The sequence below is a fragment of the Pseudopipra pipra genome, chromosome 3 (genome assembly GCF_036250125.1).
Source record: "Pseudopipra pipra isolate bDixPip1 chromosome 3, bDixPip1.hap1, whole genome shotgun sequence".
NCBI classification, from domain to species: Eukaryota; Metazoa; Chordata; class Aves; order Passeriformes; family Pipridae; genus Pseudopipra; species Pseudopipra pipra.
In genome coordinates, this window is record NC_087551.1 from 59,762,424 (window position 1) to 59,783,725 (window position 21,302).

General features: G+C 41.2%; 1 protein-coding gene and 3 non-coding genes across 5 annotated transcripts; all 4 read right to left on the bottom strand.

Moving 5' to 3' along the window:
- Window positions 1-12,796: 12,796 nt before the first annotated feature.
- RPS12 (ribosomal protein S12) lies at window positions 12,797-16,719 on the bottom strand. 2 transcript variants are annotated; one of them, XM_064649456.1, is made up of 6 exons: window positions 16,626-16,707; window positions 16,435-16,486; window positions 15,932-16,048; window positions 14,165-14,267; window positions 13,643-13,744; window positions 12,797-12,883 (listed from the first exon to the last, which is right to left on the bottom strand). In XM_064649456.1, the coding sequence occupies exons 2-6, from the start codon at window positions 16,446-16,448 to the stop codon at window positions 12,821-12,823; spliced, it is 399 nt and encodes a 132-aa protein (XP_064505526.1). In that variant the 5' UTR covers window positions 16,449-16,486; window positions 16,626-16,707; the 3' UTR covers window positions 12,797-12,820. The 2 variants fall into 2 exon arrangements, with proteins under 2 accessions (XP_064505526.1, XP_064505527.1); XM_064649457.1 differs by lacking the exon at window positions 16,435-16,486 and having other exon boundaries at window positions 16,626-16,719.
- LOC135412540 (small nucleolar RNA SNORA33) lies at window positions 13,206-13,340 on the bottom strand. The gene has a single exon (XR_010429736.1). It is a non-coding gene; the product is annotated as a small nucleolar RNA SNORA33 (small nucleolar RNA).
- On the bottom strand, window positions 13,815-13,901 carry LOC135412541 (small nucleolar RNA SNORD100). The gene has a single exon (XR_010429737.1). It is a non-coding gene; the product is annotated as a small nucleolar RNA SNORD100 (small nucleolar RNA).
- LOC135412532 (small nucleolar RNA SNORD101) lies at window positions 15,129-15,203 on the bottom strand. The gene has a single exon (XR_010429728.1). It is a non-coding gene; the product is annotated as a small nucleolar RNA SNORD101 (small nucleolar RNA).
- Window positions 16,720-21,302: the final 4,583 nt, after the last annotated feature.

Sequence of the window (21,302 nt, forward strand, 5' to 3'; positions counted from 1 at the left end):
ACCAAGGCGCAGCTCATAGAAACTCCGCCTGGGACCCTCCAGAGATTGTAAAGTAGCTGAGATGTGATAAGACTTGAAAGAACACCTCACTTCATGATCTTCTACCACTACCCTCACACAGCAGCTCCAGTGGAAGCACTGCCAAGTGCCTAAGCTGTGCACCCTCTCCTTCAACTCTTAGGTTAGTGAAAACACATTTCTGAGGCTGGGATAATAAGCTTGAACAGAGACCTTAACACAGAACTGCTGCACCTTTTCCTTTGGGAAGCAACTGTCTTCTATAAGCACTCACACCACAAAGTATTTCTAAAAAGTATTTTCTTCTAAAAGAAGAAAACTGGGCTCAAAAAATGTTAATCAAATGCAACATTTTAAACAAATCTTTTTAATCCTCTTGACGCATTTACATGGTCAAAAAACAAAACTACATCATAACCAGCAGCCATTGGAACAAGTAGTATCATTCCTATACAAAAAGCTTTCCAGCTCTGCTGTGTTTAAAGTTAGTATGGATAAAGGCAATGTCTTTCAACTAAATCTATCAGTGGTGTTAAAGGTGAGGGACTATAATTTATATATTGCTTGTAACATGGTTAAATTATTGGTAGAAATGGCAAAGCAATCTACACTGCAGTTATTTGATATTGTTGGATTTTGTTTATGAAAAAAAGTTTTCATGAGTTTTTATTGATAGAAGATGTAATCAAAATGGTCAGTTTTGGCTGGAGAGAGTTAATCATGCAGGCTAAGGAGGAACCATATTTGCAGATCATAAATTTGGCAAAAAGGATCCATGTTTATTTATTTTCATTTCTTATCCTCTCGACAAAAATCCCTATTTTATTATCTGGAACCACTGGCAAATATTTTAAAATATGGCCCTTAGAAACTACAAATTTAACTTTGTTCCTCAGAGCCCAGGCCAACAACAGCTAAAAGAAAGAAAACAACAAACAAATCCCTGCCCCGGTTCACCCTTTCACCACCTTCATGATTCTGTTAGTCTCAGAAAAACATAAGAACGTTGCAGTGTGCCAGAGAAGCCAGTGTACATGGGTTATTTTAGACCAAAGGGAGAAATGCCTTCTGAAATGCCAAAAGCTTCCATGCTGTTATACCAGAAAAGTGCCAACTCACCTTTTCTGCTGGATCAAATATTATGGAGAGAGAAGAGTTGGTGTCTAATAAGGGCAGACCTTGGTCATTAAAGACATTATGTACTGGACAAATACAACTTTCAACTCCTTTTGGAAACAGTCCATCTTAGTGCACAAAGGCAATATACTTGCAGGACAATAGACAGCATGTGCCAGCTTCAGCTCTGGACTGACTTCAGTTTCTAAGCTGGCTTGGAAAGTAGATCCAAGTGAAGAGGTTCACAGTAATGTAATTCCCAAGATGACAATGGCACAGAAGCTATGTTCACTGCAAAACCAGAGCAACCTCAGAAAGAAAAACTCAAGAGCTTTTTGATAAAATTTCCTACGAGTACCTAGAAAATTAACTGGATTAGGCAGCCATCTGAGCTCTCTTAGCACTCTTGAGAGTATGCCCATCTTTTCCTATCAGAAACGCCCCACATTGTGGCATTAGGGAGAGCATGTGAAATAAGCCACTACCTAAAATCCAATCCTCATGCTCCTTCTGCATCCTGCTATTAGATTTCAGATGTTAGAATATCACTGCCTTCCCAGTAGGATCTGATTTGCACTTTTTATCCATTAATTTGTCTAATCCATTTTGAAATTCTTGATGTGTTCTGACTTCACGCTTTCTTGCAACAGCCAGATGTAGAAGTTTATTACAGGCTTTAAAGAAAGGCACTTTTAAAAACCTGTTTTTAATTAAATCCGATCAGTTTCAATACATGTACTCTGATCTAGTACTGCAGGATTCAGTAAATAAGTTTAGCACTCATCTTAGACCTTCTTGATGCTGGAAATCAGCTTCATAGAATTATAGAATCAGCTGGCTTGGAAGGGACCTCTGAGATCATCAACTCCAACCTTGATCCACTACCACCATGGTTGCTAGACCATGGCACTAAGTGCCGCATCCAGTCTCATCTTAAAAACCTCCAGGGACGGAGAATCCACCACCTCCCTGGGCAGCCCATTCCAATCCTTAATTACCCTCTCTGTAAAGAATTTCTTCCTAATATCTAACCTAAACCTCCCCTGGCACAGCTTAAGACCATGCTCTCTTGTCTTACTGACAGCTACCCGGGAGAAGAGACCAACTCCCACCTGGCTACAACCTCCTTTCAGGTAGTCATAAAGAGTGATGAGGTCTCCCCTGAGCCTCCTCTCCTCCAGGCTAAACAACCCCAGCTCCCTCAGCCTCTCCTCATAGGACTTGTGCTCGAGTTCCTTCGCCAGTCTCGCTGCTCTTCTCTGGACCTGCTCCAGCACCTCAATATCCTTCCTGAACTGAGGGGCCCAGAACTGGACACAGTACTCCAGGTGTGGCCTCACCAGTGCTCAGCACAGGGGAAGAATCACTTTCCTGGTCCTGCTGGCCACACTTTTCCTGATACAGGCCAGGATGCCATTGGCTTTCTTGGCCGCCCGGGCACACTGCTGGCTCATGTTCAGCTTCCTGTCAATCCAAACTCCCAGGTCTCTTTCTGCCTGGCTGCTCTCCAGCCACTCTGTCCCCAGTCTGTAGTGCTGCATGGGGTTGTTGTGGCCAAAGTGGAGAACCTGGGACTTCGAATTCTTGAACCTCATCTCACTGGAATCATCCCAACTCTCCAGCCTGCCCAGGTCCCTCTGCAGAGCCCTCCTGCCTTCCAGCTGATCGACGCTCCCTCCCAACTTAGTGTCATCTGCAAATTTGCTGATGGTGGACTCAATCCCCTCATCTAAATCATTGATAAAGATATTAAACAGAACTGGACCCAACACTGATCCCTGGGGGACACCACTGGTGACCAGCTGCCAACTGGATGCAGCACCGTTCACCAGCACTCTCTGGGCCCGGCCCTCCAGCCAGTTCCTAACCCAGCACAAAGTGCCCCTGTCCAAGCCTTAGGCTGCCAGCTTTTTCATCCCTCCTCAGCTTTCCCTCTAAACTGAAGTAAAATCCTAAGCTGCTATTACTTCCTTGTAACAAATTTAATGTCCTTTTCCATAACTTTTTTTTTTTTAAGAAAAAAAAAATATGCTCTTCTTGAGATGTGGAGTTCAATTGATGCAATACTCAAGATACGGAGGCATGAAGATTTTCTACAGTGGCAAAACATCATTTTTGGTCATGTTCTCAGTACCATTCCTGAAATAGGCAATTTTGGCTGCAGCTGCACCCTGAGTCAATGATGACAAAGAACTACCAACTCAGTGCGGCTTGGACTATTCTAAAGCACCACCGAGTTGTTTTGGAGATGCTTAAATTAACTCTGGACGAGAGACTAGATCGCACAACAGCCAGATAATACCATGCAGAGATGCTTGCTTAAGCCCTAGAAGATTTATGAAGGCAGTATGCAAACTCCTCCTAGATTTGGCAGGAGCTTGTCCGTCTAGGATGCCTTCAGTGACAGTGTATTGGCTAAAGGCAGGCAGGACAACAGTCCTCCTGCGCATTTGAAATGTCTTCAGAACAATAACTCTTTTGGGGAGCCCTTTCCTCTCTCCCCAAGGCATGTGGAGCTCTGTATCCGATGTGAACAGCATCTGCAGCCTATCTACTATAGAATTAAGAATTATCAGAAAAAAATCAGTGACTAACAAATTCTCCACAATTTAAAACTTGTTTTCATTCACTGAGAAAATTTATCAGTACGCCATCTGAAGGGGAAGGCATAGCTGTTACGTGACAGCAGAGGATGGAAAGTATGAACTACTTCCTCTTCACCCAGTGCTGCATGTCTTCTGCCTCCCTAAGTACACCACCGATGCACCTCAGAAAATATTTATGAGTTCTCATTCAAATACTTCAGCTGATAAATTTAATATCACATTCCCTGGGGTAAGCAAAAAATAAAATATTGCATTGCCCTTCGCACATGTGGAGATTATATTACTTTACAATGAAACCCAGCAAGCTGCACATTACAGTTTTTACCACAATCTCCTTGGTAGGAATGTTTCAAATACGTTGCATATGTGTGAATCGAATATAAGAATATCGAAACCCTTTGAACACTGTAATAGATCAGACACTTGAGGCAGCGAGTAAAAGAAAAAAAAAAAAAAGGAAAAAAGAGCCTTCACCTATCTTGGCTCTTATCTGGTCTGTGCTGTCCTTCATACGTTTGACGCTGGTGTTCTCTGGTCTCATGGATGGTGCTAGTTACAGCGTATGAAGAGAATTTCCAAACAACCGGCTCCTTGACCACACCCCCCTAACCTGTTCACTCTTTCATTATATCTGCGAAGGAAAGCAGACAAGAGCATTTGCCCCGTATAGTACAGCTCCCAGAAAGGCAGATTAAAGGCATTGCAGCTGTACAACAAAGTCTATGGGTCTATGCAAACACATTTCCTACACACCGTAAAAGCTCCAACATCTGACGTGCTGGCGTTTTACAAGACTGCAGTACTGGAAAGTGGGCATAGAAACCGACAACATTCAAAGGCACCGAAGAGTCACATTCCACTTTGTTTCCTGCGCTGCCGGCCCGTCGGGATCACCCCGGCACCTGCTCCAGCCGCCATCCCGGTGCCTTGGCCGGGTCTCGGCTGCCATCTCCTGCCTCGCCGGGGAAGCGCCGGCGGGAGCCAACCCCAGCACGGGGCCCCGGGAACGTGCCCGAAACTAGCACGCCAGCCAGCCCCAGCACGGATGCCCGGGGAGCGAGTGAACGACAAGCAGAAGGGGGCTTGTGTTCCCCGTCCTTCCATAGGGCACCATTTCCCCAATTTGCGAAATTATAATTCACAAGCTACAGGCACCCGTCCACATGAACACGGAAACCTGAGATCCTGCTAAACTATTTTTCATGAATAAAGCATGCATGGTAGCTTTCTATGCTTAAACCAAAATGTCCACGTGTGAGCATCCATCATTCCTAAAAAACAAAGCATCAGCAAGTTGGTGCATCCAGGAAATGAAAACACACCATCACCTCCCATGTGAACATTTCCATACCAACCTTCACATGGCAACTTGGTGGCAGAGACAAAGCTTCATCAACATTTTTAACCACAAAACCAGTCTTCTCCTTTTTTGGTGAGTTTATTGCCTTTTTCTTTTTTAATACATTGCAGCCTTTGTCCCAGTAGAGCCCTAGAACTTTCCTAGGATCCGCTGGTTTGCCTTTGAATGTCATAAGAAGACTGTAGAAATAACAGCACATGACTGCATGCTTAAAGAATATTTATATGCCAAGAGACTTGAACGGGATGGCATATGCAGCCTTTTTTTCCTGGCTAATATTATCTTGAGCTTTGTAATCTGCCTTAAAATGGCACATGCATGCATGCATCTTCATTCTTCCACTCAATTCTGTCTCTTGACAGTTCTCCTTATAGTTTGCCAATCATTTTATGGGTGATTATTGGCAAGAAATCAATGGTGAGACAGTGTCATCTCCAGGCTCACTAGCAGATTCTCCTGTGTTTCATTGACTCAGCTTCTTGCTATTCCTTGCTAATTTTGCTCTGTCCCCACATACTATTAACTGTGTTGATCAGTCTGTCTTTTCTTTCTCACATATCCAATCCTCTCCCTTCACCCATCATCTGGAAGTGCTTTTTCTCTCCCACTACCTTCCTATTACATCTCAGTCCACGAATGGAAGTACTCAAACTTCCCCATCAAACACCTTACATTCAAAAGTTTTAGAAATAACTATGTTGCTTTAACTAAATAAAAAAAAAATAAAAAATTGAGACCTTCTATAAGAAACAATTTCAGGTCACAGCAAGTAAGCTTATCAAAATTCTCAACAATGTAATTAGGGTATTATGGGAAGGTCTAGCTAATATTACCTACATTCACAACCATACTAGCTCGGTCAATAATGGTATGATGGATTTTATCATAACATTATGGAGATAGACCTACAAAGGGCACTGCAATTCCATCCCTGTTTCTTGGTTGCAGGTCACTTTGACTAGAAGTTTTTCTTCTCATTATAAGCACTCATATCTCATGTCCAAACAGCAGGTTTAGGGATGTTTTCACACAATTCCAAGTAGAAGAGGCACGTATATTTCAATTAACTTTCATTTAAAAAGGACGTGTAAGTGGGCTTGAGGGTCAGACAGAATGATGTTCCTGTTCACAGGGATCAAAAAAAAAAAAAAAATCAAGATATGATCGTTTTAAGAGAAAATGTTAAAAGCTGTCATGCTGAGCGTAAAACAACTGGTTAGACAGCCATGAGGGAAGAGTCAGAACCAGCTGAGATTTTATTTGGAGGGGTCAGCCTCTTGCAGAAACAGGAGTTGAGTTTATATGATGTTTAAAATACAGTAGCTTGCTAAATCCCATGCATGTAAAGGCATTTCTTGTACATGTACTGACAAACAGTGTATTTCGCTGCTCTGAAAAAAGCAAAGCTGAAGGGTGTTACTTAAATTTTGTCCATTCAAATAAATGGATGAAAAAGAGAATATATACCATAGCACGTACTGACATACAAACACTTTTATATATATGGATATCTGAGGGTGTTTCATTTTTTTGTGGAGGGGTTCTATAGAATATGACCTCCGTCCCCTTAAACACATACTTTTAAAACTAGAAACATTTGGTTTTTTTCCCCACCCATTTGCCTTCCTAAACCTGTCCCAAGCATCTGTATTATGTTATTCAACACACTGGCTGCTAACAATACAATCAATATAAAAGGTTACTTAGGGGTCATGGCTTTTTTCTGTCCTCAAAATATAAAGCTTATTTTAACAGGGACTTGAACTCTTTCACTGTGGAAAATGTCTCAGAACCATTTGGGTGAGAAGAAAAAAAAGCATACCAGAATTACATTTTTTTTGAGTATGAAAATAGGAAATTGCTTTAATAAGCATACTTTGTGCATCCATATAAAATAAGTTTTTTCAGCTTTGTAACTTGGTGGTAGGGTTTTACAGGGCAGGAACTTGGCAGGCCAGGCACTAAGCTAAATGCCTATTATTTCATCACTTTTGACAAATAATATCTGGCTAATTACACATTCTTTTTTTTCTTTTTTAGAACATTGACATAGAAACTCTACCTATCTACTCCAAAGATTAAAACTTACCTTACAGACACTTGCCTTAGTCAGACTATAGCAAAGATGAATGGATTCCTGACACTGACTGAGTTAAAGGACTACTTGAAGGTAAACAAGTAATCAGATAAGCAAAATAATAGCTAGGTTGATTTGTACATAAACATTTTACCCCTTGTAGATATATTTTTTTACATAACTCTGCTTTGTAATAACTCTTTGTACATAACTCTGCCTAATAATCTGTCAGCAATATGAAATATTAAATATCAATAAATGGATTTTTTAAACACAAATCAGATATAAACAAAATTGTATCAGTTTGTAAATTTTTTCAGAAAGAATAGTTGTTACTTCCAGAAAGCACCCACATTTCATGTAATGCTGTGTTGCTCAGAGTTCTCAGTGAAAATATTTTAAATACTTTTGCATACATACTATAAAAAAACCCCAATAGCTTTTGAATTGGAAGAGGGGAAAAAAGCTCCTAAGGACAAAGTGATTTTCAAATTAGTTTCCGTTAGTTCATATAATATATTATAAGTGTCATATATCATAATGACACTTTTAGAATGATGAGGAGGAAGTATGATAACCAATGGCTGAAAGTTCAGATATTTGTATAGTAATTTACTTCCATAAGAGATTATATCATAATTTAGAACAGATCAGAATACATGAAGCAACTGATGTGTGTTTAGGGCTTCTTGTAGGTGGACTTGCATTCAAAATCAATGCCAATGCATCAAAAATTATTCAGGCATGGGGGATCGTTATACACAACAGCATAGCAACCACTCCATCTGCTCAATTTATTGCAGACTCAAAACAAACATTTGCTTGCTGACCAACGGCTGAAAAATTTTCTGTATATTTACTTAATTCTCTAAAATCCCTGAAAAAATAATTTGCCATTACTTCCGTTTTCCTTAAGGCTAAAAAAACAAGCCAGTCACATCTGTGCTCACCTAACATCCACTATCTGGTTCAATGGCACAACATACAAATCCTAGTGAGGCTTCACATCACGAACACATGATCTCCAAAGGAGACAAGGCTGACAACTGGATGTGTGTTCAGAGTTCCTTCACATTACAAGATGAGATACCTTTGCGAGATCTCCAGGGAAGGAAGCAAATTTCAGCGAAAATGTTTGCACCAACTTCAGTAACATGGACACATGAGGAGCAGTGGCTCACAGCTAGGATATCCAGGTTTTCCAAAACAAACAAGGAACAAAACCAGACAGAGGCAATTCTAAATATGAAACATTATTAAATATATTTTTTCTTCATGTGGTATTAGTTCTCACCCTCCATAAGATACTAAATGTGTTAAATAAGACATGAAGATAATACTCTTCTCTTGGTAAAGCAGACAAAATAAACACCCACAGAAGTGCCTGTGTGGTGCAGCTATTTGTTGCTGACAAGCCCCGATTCCCTGATGTTTGTGCAACTGCAAAACATATCAGCATTACAATGGGACCCGGATATGAATGAGCTGTCCTAGTAAGCAATTGCCTTCAAGTGGAGCTTGTTTTCAGAATGTATTTTTTTTAAACATCACATGGTATGTTCTTCCAATGCTCTCTAGAAGTCTGTGCTTGACACCTTCACAATGACTTACCAGCATTTCTTTAAAGCACTTCATTAGCTTTCTACTTCAAGTTGAAATATAATAATTTAGACCTGAAAACAACAACCATTCCATGCAAAACCACCAAAACCTGGTATTTTAGTTCACAAAAAACATTAATTCTGCTGCTTTTGCCAACCAAAAGTCACGAAACATCCATCATTGATCAAACCATTTTGTATTTCCCCTGTTTCACAAGGAAAACCTGCAAGTGACATTAAATATGATCAGCAAGAGAAAAAGTCAGGGCCAGTCTTGGACTCTTAACTCTAATTTCCAGTCACATGTTTAATACTGTCTAATCAGGTCCTTTCAGGGGACGGGTGATGAGTACCTTTAGGATGATGACTACAGATGGCTGTAACTTCAAGTGTAATCCAAAGCCTACTCCTCGAAAAATCCTGCAGGACATACCAATGCATTAATAAAGTAAACTGAGTCTTAATCAGTTCTCCAGTCCTGCATAGGTTCCAAGGTCACTTGCAGGAAACTAAACACTACACGAAAAACTCTTAGCTTGATACCTAAGCATTTTGATTAGAAAATTTGGATCTCAACACAGCAAAAAATATTTAGGAAGTGTTGATTCTATTCCAACAGAATTCAAAAAACTTTGCCATGAAAAGTTGTCATTCCCTGGTATTTTCATTGCTATGTAAAATCATGACATTAAAAAAAACCCCAACCAACCCATAAACATATTCCTGAACTTTTATTAAAGTATCATTCCATTGTAGCAAAAGAAATGCTGCCTAACCAACTTGCTCATGACTACAGCTCTCCTTACTTGAATTCCTTTTCCTAAGGGCTAACTAGTCATACTTCACAGTAATTCAGAGCAAATGCATAACCCAGCTATTGCTAAAGCTGCCAATTCCAACAGTATAAAGGCATTATATAAATCAAGCACAAAAACCATTTTGATAAAGATGTTATTTTTCTCACACCACAAGTTAAAATCCATTAATTATTTTGTAAACTTAAATAGAGTGCTGGACTCTTCTCAACCTGCTTGCAGGTTTAACATGTATGAATTCAATCATGGAATAATTTAGGTTGGAAAAGATCATAGAGTTCAACTGCAAACCAGACACTGCCAAGCCCACCACTAAACCATATCTAAGTATCACATCATGTGTCTTTTAGCTATCTCCAGGACTGGTGATTCCACCACTTCTCTGGGCACTGTTCCAATGCCTGAACATTTTTCCTAATACCCAATCTCTTGATGTCCTAATAATCTCTTCTGCCTCCTTTTCTCCAGGCTTAAGAGTGCCAGCTCCCTTAGTGGCTCCTCCTAAGACTTGTGCTACAGACCTTTCACCAGATTTTGCCATCCCCCTTCTGACACACTCAAATACCTCAATGTCTTCCTTGTGGGGGCCCACAAACTGAACCTTAGTAGGTTGTGAATGCTCACAGAACATCATTTCATTTACCCAGCATACGCTATTTCCTCTAGTGTTATAGTTGGACAGGAAATCTAGTGATGATACAATATTTTTAAACAACTTTCCCCATAAATATTGGGGGAAATGCAAAGGGAAACTACTTCAGGTATTAAATACACTGTATTTACAGCCTTCCACATCCTCCAGGTACTACCAGTCAGACACTTTCAGAATTTTTACTCAAGGTTATCAACTTTTTTTACTCACTCTTTTCAGTGATAGTTCCTTTTCCTTTCACTCCAAGATCATAATCTCAGAACTACATCTAAACATAAACATTTTTTACTTCTTCCATCAATATCCTTCCTATTTTTCCAATAGCAAATCATAAAATAGTCTCCTCTGAAATGTTAATATGTGTTGGTATTAGTGCTTTACATCACAAGACATCATTACTAGATGTGGAAGGAGGTGTCTTCTCCATTCTCCTAGGTCATTTTGTGTCAAAAAATAACAAAATGAAAAGCTGTGTTTTAACCAAAAAGCTAAACATCTGGAAAAGCTGTTTGCTAAGTTACTTCCTCAAATTTGAATGTCTATGAATTTCATCTTTTTAAAAATCTTCACCCACTACCCTGGAGAGGCTTACTGAATTGCACATTTGTTACACTGCATCCAGAGACGAAAGGAATTCAGACTACTCCCAACCGATAAAAAAAAAAGTTCTAGTTCAGTGGCATATTCAGTTAAACAATTTTCAACAACAGCAACACAGAGGCCATTGAACCTAAGTACTGAAATCCACCTTTGTATCCCAATTCCCTTTGTCAATTTAACCCTGATAAACAGCCAGCCAAGGAAAGGCAAACCACAAAGCCAAACCACAAAGCCCGTTAGACTGCCACCATCATCAGTTGCAAACAACTCTTTTCTTTATAATGTAGCTACAAATGTTATAAAAATTAGAACGAAGTTTATAACTATTTTATCCAAAACTCTTGCAAGATGCACCTTAAGATAGGACAAAAGATGAAGCATGTTTTAGTGTGCTTCTGTATGCAAGTCACATACTCAAAATTATTAGCTAAACTCAACTGACAAAGTTTATCAATATTTAAGCCTCTCAACTCCATTCAAGAAATACTCCCTCATTCTCAATATTGAGAAACCTTCAGTAATTTAATGAAATGAGATCTGCAACTAAGGCTCCTATCTACCAATGACCTCTGTAATTTCAACTACATATTGAACAAATCCAAGTGGAAAATTTAACATTTGTATATTTGCGTTAACTTCCCTTAATTTGCAATACTAGCTTGACATTAACTGAAAAACCACTTCATCTCCTTCATGGACAATTTCAGAGAGAAGACTGAAAGTACATCAAGTTCAACAAAAGGATATAGACCTTGCCATGAAGCAGCCTTGAACAGATGACTCCATCATCAAGTACACCTGAAACTATTACTACAGAAACCTCTCAAACAATCAAAAGTCACCCAGATCTAGCTACTAAAAAGCTGTGATGGGGCCAAAACTAAGGGACACATCAAGAGCTTAAATGAGAGCAACAAGCCCATCTGAACAGAGCTGGAGAAGATGCTTGCCTCCACACTACATGAACAACTGGGGATAACAAAAGTGGAGTTACCAACCATAACAAAAATTGAAGTTGAAGAGCCTGAGAATAGGTAAACATTCCTATCTTCTCAGCCTGCAGGTGCCAACCCCACATATTCACATTCATATCTTACAGTTTATCAGCATAATGGAGCAATTCCTTATGACTCCACTTAGACCTCTTCTGCAGGAAAGGTGAGACACATAAAACAACTCACAGCAGAGATAAAAGCAATTAAATTCCAGTCTCAATCCCACACATCTAAAAAAAAACCAACCAACAAAAAACTGGCAACACCACAAGTTCTGTACATCACTGAACTACTAAGGAAACCAAGACTCTGGGCAAGTTGGGAGTGAAACACTGCCTCATCTGAGCAAGTGAGAGCTCTACATGGCTACCTTGCCTACCAAGAACTACAGAATCAGATCAAGAAGTACATGACAGTACTTGCTATAAGATGCCAAAACCCTCAATCTGCCTCCACTGAGGCAGGGGAACCAGTAAAACATCTTGTGCCAACTGAGATCCCTCAATAAATTAAGATAGCATTTATGAAATTCCTGCAACATTGCAGAAGACCTGGGTAACAGTTAAGGCCGCTCTCCTCATGTTTCAGCAGAGGGAGCCAAATTTTCATCACAGATGCAGCTATACTTCAGGTTTTCCTTAACAAATTAATCAGAATCCCTGCAGAAGTACAGACCTAAGCACTACCAACGCAAAGCTAGAAATTAGCTGCCTGCATTTTTACAACTAAAGCTGTGCAAAGTTATCCCAGCTGGTAATCTCTGGGGTAGGAAGAGGAAACAGAAGCACCAGAGAATAGGAACAGAAGGGCTCGCCGTGATCTTTTTAGCCAACTGAGAGTTAACATACTAGTAAACTACACCAACACTCGCAAAGTGCTTTCATCTTCTGATGTTATCCTTTGTAACTCAAAGAACTATTCCACAGACACCCAGCCATTAATCACACATACACTAGTCAGGTTTAAAATTTATTTTTCATTCATTTCTTGCACTTGAAGTACTCTTCAATGACATCTTTGGCCTGAGATTCCTTGCCATAGTCCTGTAACACAAGATAACCCATTATTAACATACAGACCCATTCAAAATTTTACAACCTATTTTCAAAAGGACAAATGGGATTCTGACACTTTTTCTCAAAGCATTCCAAAAATTCCACATAAGTAACCTGAAGCGATCTGTCAGCTGTTTTTCCTTTTTTCTCTAATAAAAAGACTTATTTCATTCAAATGTAACAACCATTGATAGGGAACTAAAAAGTCATCTTATCTGCTTAAAAGAAGTAAAATGTGTGAAACAGTTGCAAGAAAACAGTTGCAAGAAAAAGTACGAAAACATACAGAAGGCATTAGTCCTTATTGTGAAGCTGTAGCCATCTCATGGGACCTCAGAGACAACAAAGTCTTCAAGGCTCGTACTGTGGCTTTACTTTACCAGTGTCATTGTAAAATATGCTCCGCAAAACATTTTTAAGTTGAGCGGACACATTGAACTGGCATTTTTTTCCTTAAGCAAAGCTTCCTGTCTTCTAGTCAGGTCTTTTCTTTTAATGCTTACTGGCAAGTGGGCATAAAGACTTTAAGGACAAAACCATTAACTCACAAAACATATGAGTGTTTTAAATAAAAATGAAAGGGAATATAAAACACGGGAGCAGTTTATGTTCACTATCAACAATATAAAGTAACCATTTATAAAAATTAATATGAGTTCCATTTAACAGTTCCTTATCTAAAGCAACCTTGTGTTTACTGTCTGTTTTCACAAGTCAAGAAATAATCTATAATTAACATAATCTTACTTTGACAACCACACAACTGCAGCCCACTACTTTGCGAGGTTTTCCTTCTCTGTCGATCTTGCAGAGACCTACCCATTCGCCCAGCTTCTTGTTGTCATCAACCTGAGGTGCAGAGCATTGCATCACGTTAGAACTTGCCATTTCTAACATAACTGGGTTCAGCCCAAAAGCTGCTGTACTGTCAGAAGCTTTGGGTAACGGATGGCTGATTTCCTCACAGGCATCAGCAGAGGGAGCCAAAGTATCATCATCGTACAGCTTGTGCCCTCACGGCAGGACTCCTGTGCTCCACCCACTCGCGGCAATAATTCTATGCCTTGTTATACAGGACACAAGAAGTCACTTTTAACTTTGTACTGCTTGTATGCCAATCACACAGAACTAAACAACCTCTGCAAAGAGAAATTTTGCTTAGATAAGCCATACACAGAATTACAGAACAGTGTTTTAAAGATTCAGCTCTCTAAATGCTGAAACAAGAAGCACAACTGTTATAAACTTGTGTCTTAAGTTGACACTTACCTTTATTAAGTTGATCTGATGTTCTGCACAGAGTGCTTCAACTAATTTTACATATGTGGGTTCATCACAATTTGAAGCCAGAACACAGAGATGGGCTTGGCGTCTAAAAAAGAATGAAAACTGACACATGTAACTTCAGACAATACTTGAAAATTCTTTATAATAAAAATCATAAGTGAAAGAATTCAGCACATGCTTTTCTAGAGAATCACTTCCTAAGCTTCATTTTTGGTTATGCTTTTGAAATACTAAATATACTTTTGACATCATGTATCACTTCTGTTTTTAATATACATAACAGGCTATTCATAGTTACCTTTATGATCAGATTCTATTCCAGTTTTCAAAGCTTTTAAAAATCCCACTAAATAAATTCTCAGCCATTGGAAAAATGTCTAATGACTGGATAAACACAAGGTCCCATAAAGAACTGGTGTCATTGTCAGAAAGCAACCAAGTTACAAGTTGCTTTTTCTTGTTTACCACAGATTACAGTAATTTAACATTAGAATTGTAATAACTAAAAGCTTGAATTTCCACATCAAGGTGTTATAAGCTCTTCAGAACAATCTTTTCTACTTACGTTCAAAGAAGCTGTTTTGACAGGGCCCCAATTCTAATTAGGATCTTTGTATACTGTGGTACAATGTTAAGACACCAAAGGGATACCTGACAACAGAGAGAGCTGAGTAGGTCTTCTATGCTTAACCTAGTGCAATGTGACCTCTACAGACAACATCGGTTTTCTCTGTGACCTTCTTCATTATGAGTGTCACCAGAATGTCAGAAACATTTCAAAGCAAGAACCATCACACCCAAACGTGTATAAACATTATCCTTTGAACACACAGCATATGAAGCTGCAGGTGAACTCATAAGAATTCTTACAAACTAGTTGTCAGTCACCTAAATTTTATTTTTCTTCCATTATTTAGCACCTTATCTTAGAGGTTTTTGCATACAGGTTTGTCAGACAGCAGTTATCACTCATAAAATGAGTGAAGGGGTATCCGACAAACTGTGAAGTCATCACCCAAACACTGTAGCATTACCCTAAAGCACCTTCTGTTCTTAGAAGTGTGCTTCTGCATTTAAACACACATAGGTGTGTATGTATGTGTATATATATGCATATATACAGTGCTTCACCCTACAAAAGACCATAACTGATTACCATGGTTCGCACATGAAACAAGTTTATTATTGCTTTGATATTGTACCAAAGCAGTTATCTACAGCTGCAACACACACAAGAAATGAAGACAGCAAAAAAACCCAAACAAGCTATGATTTAAGTTTTTTTCAAATGCTAAACCAACTCTTCTAGGTTAAGTCTGACACATATTTAACCCAATTAAAATCTCAGAAAGTTTCGAGAAGACTTTATCACTTCTGAAAACACAAGGTTCTTGAGCCCCAGGTTTTAACAGCTACATGCTGCAAGCACCATTCCATTTTCTTCACAAAACCCACACACCCACATGAACAGTTGGTGGCACTGGGGTCACAGACAGAACCTAATACACCAGATGATGCTATTCTCAAAATATAGATGCTAAACTCGATAATTCAAGATCACAGTTAAAGACCTCAAAACAGAGATTACAAAAGACAAAGATTACTGGCAGAAAACTGTGGTCTTGTTAAAGTTTTAGACTGAACACCTGGACAAAGTGACCATTGTATGTGTTCAATGTACCTCATCACAACGTACTTCACCCAGTTTTGCTATTCATCACAGAAATAAACTGGTGACACAACACTTACTTGTCCAAGGCTTTGGCTGCTTCACGGATACCGCGAGCAAGGCCATCATGGATAAGTGCGGTCTTCAGCACTTCTTGCAGGGCGGTGTTAACATCCATTACACCTCCAGCAGTAATGCTAAAGAGAAGACAGACAATGTTCTGATCGTGCCAACCTCTTACAGCTATAAGCAAAAACTTCCCGTTCACCAGCAAGCATCCCACAATTAAAAAAACACAGAAGAAACACAAGTTGAAGAACCAAGTCAAAAGGGTAACTGAGAAACGATGAGCTTGAAAGAGACCAAGGCGCTAACTCCTGGCGAGCAGCGAGCCGCGCTCTCTCCCGCAGCAGGGCCGCCACGCGTTACGGGCCCTGTCGGGCGGCTCCGCGTCCATCGCCCGGCCCCGGCCTGCAGGGAACTCGCCGCAGCCCCGCGCCGGGGCCCGCGCAGCCCCGACGCGCCGCAGAGCGAGACCCGGCGAGACGTGGCCCCTCCGCCCGCCGCCCCCGGCCCCGCTCACCCTTCCTCGGCCATGGCGCTCTCGGTGGGTGTGGTCCCCGCCCGGGTTCCTGCTGCAAATACAGACACAGGCCGCCCCGGTGAGCGGCGCCGGCCGCCCCGGGGCCCCCGCCCCGCCCGCTCCCGCCGCGATGCCCCGCGGCCCGGAGGGATCCCGCCCGGACGGGCCCCGGCGCCACCGCGAACACTCACCCGGCACCGCCGCGCGCCGCCGCACAAAGAGAGAGGGACGTTGCCGCAGCACGTTCTTATAGCGCCACAGGACCCCGGCCCGCGCGCGCACGCGTGCGCGCCGGGGCTGTCCATCGCGGTGCCTGATCGGCCGCGCACCACCCACCCCCCCGTACCTGTCCACATGGAGATATGGGGAGGTTTGAAACTAAGGACTGGGGACATGGTTTGAAACAGGAATTAAAGGATGAACGTAAACAGCTATAGGAAACAGCTGCAAATTGGCTTTGTGAATATATTTTATGGGCGATATCTGTACTGTTATCAATACCTGACCCCAGCCTGCAGCCACAGCAAAGGCACCTCTTCACTGAGGATTAAATAAAGTTTCACAAGAAAGTCGGTTGGCTATTTTCTAGGGAAAGAATAGTGCAAATTGAGTCTCTGAAGGCATATTATCACCCAGCAGGTTCCTTAAGAAGGTAAATTGTTCTTTTAATGGAAAAAAAACCACTCGGTGCTTAAAGTATCCATTTGATTTGGGGAAGCAGCTTCCGGGGGAAAGCCAATTGCAGCAGCCGGACAGGGGCGCCTGGGCTGGGTCACATCGGCTGCCTTGGGGCAGCAAGTGCTTCTGGTGCTGCCATAGTGGTCTGGCCTCACCTGGCACTGTCCTTCTATTGCTGGCAGCCAAGAGATGGGGAGCACGGGGAACAGGCCTTAATTCTCTGTCAGCGGGGCACAGCACTGAGCTGCAGCTCAGAAACCTCACAAATGTGACTGTGCATCCCCACTCCTGTCAGGTGATCCAGCTGATGGCAAGCACAGCACGGCCACTGCATTGCAAACGTGTTCCCTGCTCGGGTGCTGTCAGTCTGACACGAGGCTTTGTCCATACCAGCTGCTTCTGACCAGACAACATGACTGTTGGTTGCTCTACCTTTGTGAAAAATACATAGTGGCAAAATAGAAGAGAAATAGATAACGAATATTGACAGCCATGATTTGTGGCTAAAGCAATCAAACACATTTGTCACCATCGTTGTCAGTCACCTTTTCCACAATATGTTCTTCTTTGATATTCCTGGTGTTGCCAAGCAGCAGGATGTAGGCTAAATCCGGGTAGGGAAAAGAGAGTGCAAAGCAATCCACTGGAGCAGGTCAGGGCAGGGGAGGACAGAGATGGAAAATGGAAACTCCTCAGCTGGCTCATACCTGCCCTACATGCCCTCAGCTTGGGCAGCACCACCTTTTGTAGCCTGCCCGGGGGAAAGGCCTTGCTGGGCGCTGCAGCTGCAGCACTCACAGGCTCCAGCTGTGAGATATAGCTAATGTCAACTCTGACGCAGGCACTTACGTACCTTTTATGTTACTGAGATCTGGAAAGGGCAGAGGCTAACCTCTAAAAAAGTAAGGGAGACAGAAGTATAGTGTGGGGGCTCCTATCTCCCTGCACTCTGAGCTACTGAGGAGGAACGGCACTGCCCACTTCTCACACTGATAGCCTCTGAGGTGCGATTGGCACCTCCAACTACTGCCGGATGTTGTTTGAAACTCTGAACTGCAATCCCGGTTGCAACACACTAGTGGGTTTGTAACCACTGGAATCACAACACAGGTATTCTAATTTAGCAGCTCCTGTGGGACATTTGTCCATGACTTCTTCCCTCCTTCCTCCACAAGAAATGGGAATGTGTAGTTTCATTTATAGTGCTTGGAACCATTTTCCCTATATTCACCTATCACTTAATCTTCTTGTGCCCTTGAAAATCCCCGAAGACAGCTAATCTACAGAGTAGTTTTTGTACTGAGTGGAACAATAGACCATTATCTCCCCTAAGGGTCTTCAAAGGATAACAAGAAGTCCATATCCAGCCATAAGACACATCAGTATTGCCAGAAAGTGCAATATACATTCAGTCCAGGAGATGGAAGTATGCACATATGAACAATTTTATGTTACAGCAAAAGTGATAATAACAAAGTATAATCTAATATTCTAGAAGCAGGATATTAAAAACCAGTTTTCCTAAAGCAGTTGCAAGAAAATAAAGCTCTGCTGAGATAAAAGACGGTTAAAAGTGTAGAGAGGAGGTTTGCACTGGCACTGAACTCTGTGTGGAAATGTTGGTATAGCATAGTAGGAGTGTATATTCTGTGTAATAATTAATGGAAGTGTGTGATCTTGATGGAAAAAGTCCACTCTGCTGCACAGTGTGTTAATGTGAGCTCAGCATTCATGTCGGTGCTCTGCACACTATTGGCACTACTCCACCTGCTGCACTTTTCAGTCCATATTCCCACAAGGAATAGCTAGTTCCTTAAGCTCTGCATTTTCCCTTAGAGTTATGTCCATTCATCACCCTGCAGTTTAAATGCTGGCATACAGCCACAGGGAGGGAATGACATGTTTAAGCCAAGGATTGCAGTCCTGTGTTAAAAGTACTTTTAGTCCATTTGAGGGTGAGTGGGGTAACAAGCAGTGTTAGAAAATGAGGAGCTGCCAGATGCAATGCAAGAGCCTGTCTAGGTTCTAGAGGGCTGAGGTGGTGTTGGTGCAGACACTGATCTGCTGTTTCACTGAGCAGCCAGCCCCAGCACAGGAACTCAGTCCCCTCATTATAAACAGCGTCACATGCTGTCTATAAACTTGGATTTGGGGAGAGGAAGACGAGCTGCTGTCACATGACATTCAAGAATTTGGATTCTCTCCAGCCTGCTGTTCCGGGTGATCCATTTGGACTTACCATCTTTCCACATATATTTAAAAATTCTTTGGTTATTGCTACTGCCCTCTGTGTTCTCCATTCAATTCCTTGACTCCCCTTGACTATCCCCCCTATCCAGGCTGGCAGCCTTCCTCTTTTTTTCCACTATGATCAAAATAGGAGCTGAACTTGGGGACTTTTTCGGAAGACCAGTACTGCAGTGAGGATATAATGGTTCACTCTGTCTCAGTCATCCTCTTCCTGCTCCTTTTTCCTTCCTCCATTTCTCTTCTTGTCTCTTGCTGGTAACCTTTACCTTCTCCTAACAACCACAACCCATATTTTAACCTTTACCTTCTCCTAACAACCACAACCCATATTTTAACCTTTACCTTCTCCTAACAACCACAACCCATATTTTAACCTTTACCTTCTCCTAACAACCACAACCCATATTTTCTTCAAAATGTCAGACTTCAGTGATAATTTAAGTCCCATATTGTAAACTGTGGAGACTCAGGAACCGAGTTCCGAGCCATACAGCAGCACAGTACAGTGAGGCAGCCAGGGAGGCAGATGAAAGTATCAGGTATTGCAGACTCCCAAGAGAAGTCTATGACACTGCTAAACTCTAAACATTCTGAATTTCAGTTCAGAACAAACCTTGTGAAACTTACTCCCCTCTGACATCTTTTTCTAGAAATACAAAGCACAGGCATGTGCTATAATGAAATTTCCAATGTCACGGGATAGAATTACCTCATTTTCCTTGCAGAACAAGATGTGATTTCTCAGTCTTGTGGAACATCAAGCTAGAAGCCTTCTTGCAAATAACACCAGTACGCATTTCACCTTACTCTTCTTAAACAATGATCTTACTTATTTCCTGGTATTTCCTGGTCGTACAACAACGACAACAACAAAAGGTTCTGCATTATAAAGCTGGGAGGCCAGGCTATTTTTACCACATTTCTTGCCCTATATCCACAGAAGTTTTGCTAACCAGCCCAGAGGTTTCCAAGTGCCTCCACACATAGAAAAGAACAGGCAACCATCTGCTGTTACTGAGGAGCACAAAAAGATGTCTGTGGTCTGTGTCAAGTTTCAAGCACTTAGAGATTGTCCTGGAGTCTCAGAGAGAGGACAAGCTACGGTATTTCAATACCAATTTGAAATCAAGAAAGATTCATGATAACTGAACAAAACAATTTGTTGATTCCATTGCCTTAGACAGATTTTGCACTAGTGGTTATCATGTCATCACATTAGAGTAATTTTCAACTACTTCCAAATAGCAGTGTGCAGCTGCTGTGATTTCTGAAAAAAAGAAATATTAGCATGATGCAAATACGCACTAAGTATTTTCTTGACTGCAATGCAAAAGACCTCTAATCTAAGATCTCTTCAAGGAATATCTACAAAGAATATGTATTCCCACATTGCTAAGCATTTCAGAATGTCCTGGATGTCCATGAAGGAAGCTACCTTTAAAGCAATTGTTCTTAATATGTTTTTATGTTGTGGACACAAGCAATGGATATGACTCCATGTCTAGTATTTATAGAGAGCTAGTACTCCAAGCCTTGAAGTCTACATATGATTTGGGATCTGAAAGAAAAGATACATTTCATTAAAGTTGCTGCAGATGTGACTCAACCAGTTTCTTGTGGCAATAATGAGTAGTGCATAAGTAAACTCCATGCACACATGGCAAGTTCATAGCCCTGTTTCATTATTGGAGCCATGCTGATCACAGTACATCACAGTAGTCTTCTACTGTACACACTGACTTTGTGGAAATCTGACTCTATAGGCTTTGTTGGATTACTCATACATAATTATTAATGAGAGGACTGAGTTTTGAAAGGAGTTGGAATCTGTGAAGTGAGAGTCTAGACTGGAAAGAGCAAGTAGTTGGAGTGAAAACTATTTCGCCTCCTGAACAGAACTGCCTGTTGATCTCTAGCCACAAAAATTAAGGCTTTATTGC